At 33.9% G+C, this 12,057-nt stretch overlaps 1 protein-coding gene across 7 annotated transcripts in view; it reads right to left on the bottom strand.

The window, feature by feature from the left end:
• Positions 1-3,131: 3,131 nt before the first annotated feature.
• slpr (slipper) overlaps positions 3,132-12,057 on the bottom strand; it is a 30,827-nt gene continuing 21,901 nt past the window's right edge. For 2 of the 7 annotated variants that reach the window (XM_053752585.2, XM_053752586.2), the window contains 5 exons: positions 9,587-9,616; positions 7,216-7,326; positions 6,780-6,915; positions 6,349-6,472; positions 3,132-6,107 (listed from right to left, as the gene is read on the bottom strand). In XM_053752585.2, the coding sequence (XP_053608560.1) occupies positions 5,214-6,107; positions 6,349-6,472; positions 6,780-6,915; positions 7,216-7,326; positions 9,587-9,616 (1,295 nt within the window). In that variant the 3' untranslated portion in view covers positions 3,132-5,213. The remainder of the gene's footprint in view (positions 6,108-6,348; positions 6,473-6,779; positions 6,916-7,215; positions 7,327-9,586; positions 9,617-12,057) is intronic. The other 5 variants (XM_053752588.2, XM_053752589.2, XM_053752590.2 and 2 more) reach the window with 3 other exon arrangements.

Raw genomic sequence — 12,057 nt, 5'->3', positions numbered from 1 at the left:
TCAGTAGTTGTAAGTTACATAAACCACATCGAACCTGGTGTATTTTTTTTCCGCAAGTTTCTTATAATACTGAGTTCACCGGTAATAGGTATCAAATCCTATATAAGTTTTAGAGGCGCTCACACACTATGTTAATGGACTGAGAACGGGAAACTGGTTAATTTTTTTGGTGGCGTGGTCATCCGACCGATTCCAGTTTTACATGTTCCATGATAATTAAGCGATGTTTTGTGGTCTTTTCATATGAATACCACAGTTTCGTTATATTTATTTATACCATAGCCTAGAATGTCCCTTCTTCCTTATGGCTAAACTATCTAGACTAGTTCCAGAGAGATAGGCAACTGTAAATAAATATTGATGGTATATTAATATGATCGATAAGATGAACTTGTAATGGTTTCAAATGGAGAAAATCATTTTCTGTGTCGCGAGTGCGCGTAGCGTGTATGTGATTATATCGACTTCGGATTAAACAATGTTAAAGGTCAAGGTTTTCGCCCACGGTATACATAATAAGTAGATATGCATTCGAACTAAATTTTAGCCCGTAGCTGTACTCGCTCAATGGACTGGGTATAGTATATTAGCCACAAAATAGGTTGGGATGTTTTTAGGGCTAAATGATAAACGAACATCGTGTAAGACTCCTCGTATTGACTCGGTGTCGATTCTGCTAATTTGAATTCATAATTGCGTTCCAGTAATTTTTCAATAGATCTTGGGTAGGCGTAGTGTATTCTGTGAAGATGAGAACTATTAATTGAAAATCAACGAAGACACGATAGGTTCATGTAATTTTCTCTTATCTAAGCTAATAGTAAATTTTCTGTCTAGAGTTTTAGACTTTGTTTTGTACGCTTATCAAAGCTTCCATATATTTCATTGATTACTTATGTTTTTGCAAAAACGTAACTAGTTACCTACTACTAATCTTGTAAGTTTAAGTGATAAGGAAGTTGCGCTCGCCACCTTTGATAATCTCACATGTGATTTGGGAACGCTAAGAAGACTGAATAACGCATCCACGTCATCGCTTTGTTTCCTATGAGACAATCAATAAGACTGGAGGGAAGAGCAGTTGAAATAGTAACTTACAATCCTAATAATCAAGGCGAGTCGGCGGGAAACAACTGTATGGCGGCGGCGCCGGCATAGGTAACTTGCTGTCAAAAATTTCCCATAGATTAAAATTGTGTCGACAGAAGCTAACTGCGACGGTGATCGATACAATTTTGTTTCTTTCACCACATTCTTATAACTCAGTTGCCGCCAAAATACTGGCTACATGAAAAATAATGGTTTTCTTTGAATGAACTGATAAACAAAGTTACTGGCAACGTGCCACCGAAGCATGAATAATGTGATTTGACTCCATAATGCAGACGAAAATGGAAAATTCTATTGAAATAGTTTTTATGTTCACTGCAATAGGTCGGATTAATTTCCAGTTATATTTAGCTGCCGTCTACTTCAACTGTCGTTTGTCCACCGCCGTTAGACATACGAGAAAAAAATGACCGAAGAAATTACTATATTGGGGACATAGTAACTATGAGAAATAAATGAACGGGCGCTCCCTGCTCACTAGCACCAACTTTATATTTTATTAGCGAAAACTAGGCAACTATCTACTATAGGAGATTATGCTACATTAGATTTTCGATAGGAATACCTACATAGAATTCCAGATTAGGATTTTATTGGATAGCATTACATTATACAACATTGTAGTATTTTTTTGGTGGCAACCGTTTTTTTAGTAAGCTGTGGCCAATAGAAAACTATAAAACATATGGCAGCATGATTATGCTACACATATTCACAGGAGATTTTCTGTGGTATATTTTTAAGTTTTTTAGATTTGACAAAACTGTGATGTAAGTAGGTTGGGTTGGCCCAGTCTTAGAACATTCCTAACACCAAGGATTTATTAGGTATAAATCCTTGGTGTTAGGAATTTTTAGATTATTCTTTTCTAATCATTTAATCCTTATAGGAAAATATTTTGTTTACTGAAAGAATGGCAATATATAAGTATGTAAGTAGATCACATCACAGCTTTTATGTCGGCTACACACTATCGGCGAAATCTGATTGATGCCGACGCGAATTTTTATTTACCGCGACGAAAAACCAGCAATGTACGACGAAATCGACAAAATTTGGCGAACTGTCTGCCGATAGTGTATAGCTAGCATTTTTTTTAAATAGCTGGGAAAAAGTATAAAATTAGGTGAAAAAAAAAATTGTCAATCACAAACACTGCCGATGGATGGTATGCTCTACCCTACGTAATGTGCCAATTAAATTTCTGATCTAACCCTGCAATGGACGAGACAACGACGAAATCATTGTACTAGTCATAATATACACTCTACTATAATTTAGATTAGACCATAATATATAAACCATAGAGATTATTCGGATGTACATTTTATTACTTGTGATATTTCTGGTACATTTCCAGGCACACGTAGTATTAAGAAATTTGGTTTAGGTAAAACCTAAATTATTATGAATTGGATAAAAAAGGAACAGGGTCAATTTTTTGGATGAAATCTGTGGATGACATAACTTGTATTTTTTTCCACTCTTGGCAACCTCGATCCGAGTGTTTATTTATTGTTAAATTGTTATGATGCGAAAATATCACTTTAAAAATATATCAATAACTAGGTACTCCAAATTTGTATTTAGTGCACGTTTTTCTTTTCTGCCACAAATTGTTTATTATATGAACCGATTCTTTAGATATTAAGAGCACATTTTACAACTAGTATTTTCCTTTCAATGCCAATGTAACCATCTGATAAAATTGTCCGTATTTCTTTACATAAACAGCTATTATGCCTATCTTTCACAGTGGTGTCATTGGCAAATGGACAGTACTTGTTTTACATTTGCACTGACGTATTATATAGTATTTTAGATAATTATCCAGTATTGAATAAAGTTGTTCATCTTTTTATATTCTTTCAGATGTGTTTTCTTTTGAACATGTCCTAGTTTGTAAGAGGAAATAAACGTGTTCCTCTAAAGTGTGTAATTGCTACAGAATCACTTAGAATCTACATCTATCCTTGTCGCTAATTTGTTTGTTAGATTGGGTTGATAGTAAATAAGAAGTCTTTGTAAAAAGCTTAATCTATTATTTATTTGTCGATTTAACGTACAGATGTAAGGCATCCTCCCACCTCGAGTTATTGGCACACAAAACCACCATTTACTTTCGACTAAAAGAAATTTGAGTGAGCATAATATCACTTCGGGTTACACTGGAATGTTTTGTTTACATAAAAATAATGGAATGCCCAAAAGGTGTATTACATTTTTTACAAAAATTCAATAATATTCATTCGTAATACGCTCGCCAGTCGTTCGTTGACAATTCGAATACTAGCCCGATATTAAAATTAAATAAAAAAATCCAAGACTAGAGTTATGTAAATATACGCGCCGTGAATGTCGATATTTACAAAGGTGTACTCATTATTGACTCAAAATTTGTGACTCGGGTTCTGATACTTAGGTATGAGATTCTTACAATAATTTGGTTAGGATTTGGTTTGTACTCAAGACATTGAAACAAAAGAAGGTAGACAACCTTGTGAAGTAAATAACAAACACTGGTCATTGGCACTGATAAACCATAAATAACTTAATAAATAAATCACACCATACAACATACAATATACAGAATATTTTCCATTTTCGGTCAGTATATAATGAATTTCAAATACTGTATAAAATACTGATAAATCGCAATCATTAAACAATATATACATAACATAAAAAATAAAAAATGGACGCAAAATAATTTCCCATATTGCACTAGGAATAAATAAAATAATGTACTTAGTGAAGAATATTACGCGTCACCGCGTTAATGCGTTACTGGCCTTAACCACATGGAATACAATCTTTTCACTTCGCTATCCAATACGTAATCTCAAAAACCTTTCCAGCAAATATTAGGCACTGGTTTCAGCTAATAATATCAAAGCTAAGAAGATTATTAATAAAATTTCCGATATACACCTTATCTTTAATAATTTTAATGCTAAATGTGAGATATTTTCCAATGTTACATTATAGGCCTTCACGTTAACTCAAAACTACCTTTTAATAAGTATACTTGCCCATTAATATCAAAATAATCCAGTGATTCGGTTAAGGAAGCATAATATCGAATACAATATCAATTTTGTTAGCTGGATATGCTATAGTATTTTTTGTATGTTTCCGACTAGTTTTACTTTCACCTAATTATAAATTCACTGTGGGGTACAAAAGCTGCTCTTACTCCTAATTATTATTTAGATATAAGTAAAAAATATCTAATATTTGATCTCTTCTGTACAAAATGCATTTACTCGATATACATAATATATTAATTGTTAGTTTAATATACATGATTCATTTATGTCAAGATTGAAAATATTTTTTAATTCAGCGAACAATACATTTTATTGTTCATAAAACATCTTAAAATACATTTGTACTATTTATAATTTAACAAAATAATAAAATAAAAACAAAATGATTTTACTGAGTAACAAAAAATAAATGCCAGTAATTGTATAATATAAAAATAAGTATTTAAAATGTCTGCATTATTTACATTTTGTACATCGCATAAATCATTGTGCCTACGTCGTTTTGGTGTCTATATCCTATGTGTTTGTTCTTCTAATTTTTTAATCTTCAGTAACTGGCGTGAAATTTATAATAGCCATCTAGTGATTGTGACCATTTAATATTACCAACTATAGGCACTGTATTGTCTATGAACGTATTTTTTCATTTCTATATCGACGATTACATATTTGACACGATATTATACATATTATACAGTGATTCTAAGTATTTACGTTAAATAATGAACACAATCGCAGTTATACATAGCTTATTGCAGTTCTTACTCATCAGACTCGGTATGGCCATTACGAATACACAAATAATGGTACACATTTAACAGCAAAAAAAACTTTTCATCGGCGTCGTCATAAAACTCAACTCCGCCTATGAAAACCGACCTAAATACACTAAATGAAGTCCGTGTCGTGTTTTCTCACATCCCCTCAGTCCATAGACAACACTAAAAAACAAATAGCTGAAAAGCGTAAGCGTTCCACGCACTACCCGCAAGCGATATATACAGTCCGGCGTCGATATCAAACGAGGTAGTCGTCGAACTTCTTCAGCCTTCGCTACGAGTGCCGCGAGGGCCGGCGCTCCGGGCCGCCGTGCAAGGCCTCGGGGCTGAAGCGCACGCGCGACTGCGACCCGCTGGAGCCGTCGCGGGCGGACACGTACGAGCTATCCGTCTCGCTCGTGAGGCTGTCGGGGGGCGTGGGGTTGGTGGGCGTGCCCCCGCCTGAACTGCCGCCTGAGGCACTCGATTTCTTATTGTACTTTTTCAAACTCGACCTCAGCTTTGTAGGCGCCAAATCCAACCCGAGATTCGCCGGTCTCTCCACTTCCGACCTTTCAGAGTCTTGTCTGAAGAAATCTCGAGGTAAAGAATAATCACTGGTTTTCCTAGGGTATTCAGATTTGGGTGTACGGTATTCGTCTCTTCTGTCTTTCGTGGCGTACTTTTCCGTTCTGTACTGTCGTGATGGTGAGAAGGGCGCTTCTTCTGGGTGAGAATTAGAGGCTGAGGAGTTAGACGGCGTGCGTCTGTGGGTGAGATATTGGGTTGAGGGGCGGTAATCCGGGGTAGGTTCTCTGTATTCGAAGGAGGAACACTCTTCGTACGGATCCCTTCCGTAGTAAGGATGTTTGACAACATAGTCTGCTGTTCTGTCGTACGTGTAGGGCTCGGCTCTGTAGTAAAAATCTCGGTCTTGAGAGGGTGAAGGCTGGAAGTTTTCTCTGTAGTTGTGGTATAAATCCGCAAGATGGTCTGAGGTGGAAGATGAGGTTCTTCTTGGGGAAGGGGTGGGGGGTTGTGTGGAGGTGTAGTTGGTGCCGAGGCCTGAGGTTCCCGAGAGCGGCTGCGCAGAGTGCCCGTAGCCTGATGAGGACGAGGGGTGAGCGTAGTGCGTCGGAGAGTCCGTAAAGCGGATCGGTTTCTGCTCTTCTGTTTGCAGACTCGATATCTGTAACATTTGTAGTTAATATAAGTTTTAATACTAGCGTTGCAAAATAACGATGGTTTGGCAACACTAAAGGCCTGTTTCACTACTTTCTGATAAAATATCATATTACAATTAGATATATTTAACATGTGCATTGTGGTTCTCGTTGCGTCACAATGGCGCAATTGATTGGTTATCTGCGTCTCACTTCGAATCGATTCGATGGTGAGAAATAAAAAAATATCATCAAAGTGACACTCACCGGTGATCCGGTGATAGCATTGAGCGGTGCTCGAAGATGGCGCGTGGGTCCGTGGTAGGTGTTGTGAGCGAAGCCGTAGCCTTCGTATATAGATGAGCTCAGTGGTTCAGTTTCTATTTCGGCTCTGAAAATGCAAAGATAAAAATATAAACGTAAACTATCGGCGCAGGACACTGTTAACTTCGAAAATATAAGAGGCAGGGCTCTACAAGTTGAAAACTAAGTATTATTAAGAAATTAGACCTTCAAAGGCACTTTTCACGCAATATTCTAACAAATTACGAAAGAATGAACGACAACTGAACATTAGCAACGAATGAACGCTGCTGAGAAAAATGCCGAAATTCAACTAGATCTAGGTCTAGATCGGTAGTGACGTACCATGGTGCATCGACTATTTGTAAAAAAGCAAAATGTTTAGGCAATGTTACCTATGAGGCTGTAGTGTAGGATGCAGCGGGCTGATATTGGATACTCTGACGTCATACCCCGCCGCCACGCCGCCCAGCAGCGCCGCCATATTGTATAACACCAGCTCTATTATACTAGGCTTTTTGTATTTATAACCTGAAAATATAACCTTTGTTACACACTTGAGCAATAGACAACAAGAAAAATTATTTATTCCTGAAGTTTAATGTTATGTCCACACAGAGCCAACGCCAAAGTTATATTCGTCTCCTTCCTTTGTATGATTTCACAATAATCTAAAAATATATAGACACACATCCCTTCACCTTACAGACTTTATTTATTTAATCATCTTACTACTACCACTTTGTTGACTCAGCGTGGACTTAAAAACTAACTCCACATTGCCGCCATTGCTATAACAATAATTATTGGATAGTGTATAAAATAACGTACCTTCTGTACTATATAAAGTCGGCATGGGTATGGAATATCTTGACGAGGTGCTTAGTGGATATTCTGGTCCCCATTCATCTGGGCTGAAGTCTGTGTAAGGAAGAAAACAACCTATGTGAATGAAAACATAGGCGCGTTAGTGGACGTGATGCGTGCTAATGGTTATATGATAACATTTCATGTCAACACGGAAATATTGATTTTTATTGATCAGACATATTTCAATTGTTCTAAACCACAAACAGAGCCAGAAATAGCTATTCAGACAGTTCTAATTCTAACCCAACAGACGTATCTAGCAAAGCATATTGCCCAAACTTCAAAACCACTTTTTTTACCCACATAAGCAAAGCATTGATTTTATTTTTAGAAAAAATATTTATACTTAAATATTTCATGTAATAGTTATACAGATGTCAAATGACAATACAGATGTATACAATATTTCCATTTCGACACCGATTAAAATAAACTTTAGTTCATACACAGCTGTGACTGAAATTGACCAAATCTATGATTTTATACATTGTAATTAGATAGTACATGTTGTTAAGCGGTAAAGAATATAACAATAAACATTTACAGTATCGAATCAGTGCGTAAACAACAAAGTAAACTTAACAAAGTGTCATTAAACATGCTACAATTGAATTTTTGAGCAAAAAATAAAAATATTACATGCAATTGAAACACTATTGCTACACATGCCAAACAGTTCATTCACATTCATATAGGAACAAATAAGCAAAATATGTGTAAACAATCTATATACTTACATGTGCAAGTAACTTGAGGTGGCACTTTTAAATCTAATCCTTGTTAATATAACGTGTTATTATTTATTTTAACGTTTATTTAAACCTTTCCCGATTTAATCGCCGGAGTGAAATAAGCGAAAGCTTCGATTAAACTTTTGTTTTACTTTTGACCCTTCACCAATTTTTTTGCAACAATATTCTCATAGATTTTCTCATTGGTTCAAATTTCGATAGTTAAAGGGGTTGTTAGTAACTGATTAGTAAACCCATGTTAAAAAAATACACCAGCGTCGATTTTATGGAAAAGGTTTATTTGATATAGATATAAAAAGGATCTAATTATATAACTATAAAGAACCAGATCACCGAAGAGCTTCTATGAATTGTCTTAACAAATGGCAAGCAGAGTCAGGGTTTAGTAGCTCTGCGTCGCGTCGCGTTACGATCCACCACCGCGTACAATGTTACAACGGTACATTTTTGTACACAATTTTACTACGCTTCAATTTTGGGAGCCTATATGACGTGAAACCATGATAATTAAATATATTGGTAGTAATCTGCTACAAAATATAGTAATTCGAAGACAGAAAAAGCTGCAGGAACCTCTGAAATAAAGTGTTTAGTGGATGAGAACACATCAAATAGGCTTCCAATAGACTCGACATTACACTCCTGACTACTTACTTTGTGAGTGTATCGGTTCATTCATTCGAGTTGAAATCGAGTCGAATTGCTAAGGTGGCTGATTAGAAAATAAACTATTATTGTAAACATTTGAAAGCGTGCCATATGATATGGTGAATTCAAAGCAAAAATTATCGAACTAACAAATAAGTAAGTACAACACATACATATATAATAATCTTAAGTTTTACTGTATGTATATAGCATATACTATGAACTGCTAAGCATGCATAGCACTTATGTTTAACTATTAAAAACCTGGCTGGAAGCAAACAAATGCTTACAATTTACAAAACAAAAATTCAAAGTATCAAATAAAGTGGATACCAAGTTACAGCAGAAAATAAAATATTAAATTACTAAAAACTTACTACTTCAAATGTAACACGCACATACAAAGAGTATCACACAATCAAAATATACTCCCTGTTCTAATAATTACCACAGTAAATTAAACCAAAAATGCTAAAAACTTAATAAATGTTCCCATAATGTCACGTGCTTTGCAACTGGCGTGATACTAGATAAAAACATTGTGACCACAATATACACGCCACCAAAAACACGTGACATTTTTTTTACTTACATAAATATACAAATACATACACACATTGATGTTCTCAGTTGTAAAAACCTCAGTAAAGTTGAAAGTCTACGTGCAATGTTTGAAATTTCTAAAGTCAGTAGCAAAATGAAATTTATGAATAAAGCAGATAATATTTCATTAGTATATCAAATTTTTGTACAGCATTGGACACTGCCAAAAAGAACACTACTATGAAGCTAGTTGAATAATTGGAAATCTTGATCCTATTATTTTTACAACACAAATACTAAAGGTCTATTACTTGAACATGCTGTAAGATGTGTATCATTCATAGACAATGTCAATATATAAAAAAAACTAAAATGGTTTGTATACTCACAAGGATACAGAAGACTGTCTTGAGACATTCCTTCATTGCAGCATTAAAAAACGAGCTGACGTCAAAAATATTTTCGAAATTTAGTCAATAAAACTTTAAACAAAAAAATAAATAATATGATCTATTTTTCATAATGACATTTTCGCAAATTGTTGCTAATAATATTAATACAATTTGGCAAGATCCTAATCATTTGTCAGTCGACTCAACAGATAATAATTATAAGCTCATAAAAATAATTGCAACTAAATTAATAAACTATCAGGACTTATGATTTAACCGTATTTACTACCCCAATATAAATTTATAGATGATCGTTTAACAAAGGCAGCATTAAGAATAAAATAACTGCAACTTAAGCGTATTTGATATCGTAAATGTAATCCTATTAGGTGAATAAATGATCTCTTCCCCCTAGGTTTTTAATAAAGCACCAAAATGTTGTATACTTTCTCTAAGTTACTTAGAAACATGTACATTATAATCAAGTAAAAAAATATAAAATGAGACTAAAACGTATTTATTATAAAAAGTAATTTTTCTTCTGGCGTTTCCTCGTAAATTAGAGATAAGTATCTATGGAAGACTCGAAAAATAATAATAGAAATTTACAAGTTTACAAAAATACTTGAAATTATACTTTGTAGAGCAACGAAGGTATACAAGCTGTAATTCAGATCTGTCAATAATGTATATCATTAAAGTAAAGCATACATATTATCATATTTTAAACTAGTACTGTACAATTGAAGCATTATGGTAATGATTGAAAATCTTTTATAATTAATTTAATTTTGTCTGAAATTGTAGTACATTTACGACATGGTAATAATTACTTTAGCTATTTATAATCTAATGTACCAAATAGACACTGGTTATACCTACACATCCATTCATTTAAGACGTCCATTTTGAGTAATGTCACGATCACAAGCAAGGGAGACTACTAAAGGAGGCTGTTTTACCGTAAATAATAAAATGGCAATACAATTTTTAATCAACCTCCACACAAACCTCCTCCACAAAATCAATTTTTTCATCAGTTTATTTTTTATTACGATTAATTCAGAAACTACGTATTATTTTTACACCCGGCTTGTTAATTCCAAGGAATTTTGACAAGTGACATTTTTCGCCATTTCAGAAAAAATAAGCCTTCAGGTTTTTTCGCAATAAAAACATATATAACTGATTTAGATCAAATGACAAGAGACTTGATCTAGTTCCATTGTAGCACCATTGGGAAGCACAGATGAAAGGTCATTTGTAGATTTACTAAACGGAAAAAACAGTAAAACGACTTATATGTTCAGTCAGTGAAAATCAGGCTGTAAGCTTGTAAGCCATTCCGACGAAACGGATTCTCGTTGTGGATCCTTGGTCAAAAATTCAACAAATTAAGTCTTTATAGATTTAACAAAATGGTTTTCATAAAAAAGGTTTTTAACCTGTGAATCAACAGGATTCCTGAAATCTAATTACTATTTCAAAATTAAAATAAATTTTAGTTTTTCTAATTGAAACGTAAAATTCATTATAGGTAATTTTTTATTTCACCAAAATGTTTCCCATTTTCAGTTCGGCTGTTTCACGTTGGCACATTTATGAAATGTCATAATTCCGTGGAATTAAAAATCAGGATATGATTGTAAATGTCTTATCTGCGTCATTTCAATATATAAAATATCTTGCAAGGAATGTTACTCAAGATGGGTGATATACCTACCTAATCTAACATTAAATCTAACCAATAAGTCTTTTTAATTTTATTTATTTTTTCCTAAACTAATTTCATACTCTATATAACTAGTACTTACTATCAAATCCTTGGAACTTTTAAAAATATTATGTACAAAATGCAATCAAGTTAGAAAATTGATCCCGGCGTAGAATTTCGGAAGTTTGTCGTTTATATCGCGTATACATCTCGTTTCAAAATATACGTTAAGACCGAAGCAAAGGCAACCAAACATCGCAAAGGTTTCAAAAAAACTATGTCATAAACCAGACATATTATTGTGATATTTAGCGTACAAATCAATTTAACACATTTGATCCGTGCATCATTAATTATAAGTGCATGTTTAGCTATTCTGTATCATGAACACAGATTTATTTATTCGGGAACAAATAATAAGTGATCATTATGAAACATTACATGTATTGGTAGCTACTTATGCACTTACATTTCGTTAACCTATTCATTATAACGTCCATAGACTTTGTAAATAGAAAATGTACATAAAATTATTGTAGTTTCTAAAATATGCCATTTTTAAATACTAGTTTTCATGGCAACCTTTGGCAACGATTTGCCAAATATTTGTCTCTTGTTTGTTACACTAAAATGACACTGTCTTATAGGCAACTAAACCCCATTAAATTATTGAGATTTGATTTAAATTGGACTGTGTTGAGATTCTAAAGTGGAACGGAGCCGAAGAAAAATATATTATGTAATTTAATTTGTG

This window comes from Plodia interpunctella, chromosome 12, assembly GCF_027563975.2.
Source record: "Plodia interpunctella isolate USDA-ARS_2022_Savannah chromosome 12, ilPloInte3.2, whole genome shotgun sequence".
NCBI classification, from domain to species: Eukaryota; Metazoa; Arthropoda; class Insecta; order Lepidoptera; family Pyralidae; genus Plodia; species Plodia interpunctella.
Note: the sequence above shows the minus strand (reverse complement) of the source record. Positions and strands in the feature narration are given on the sequence as shown.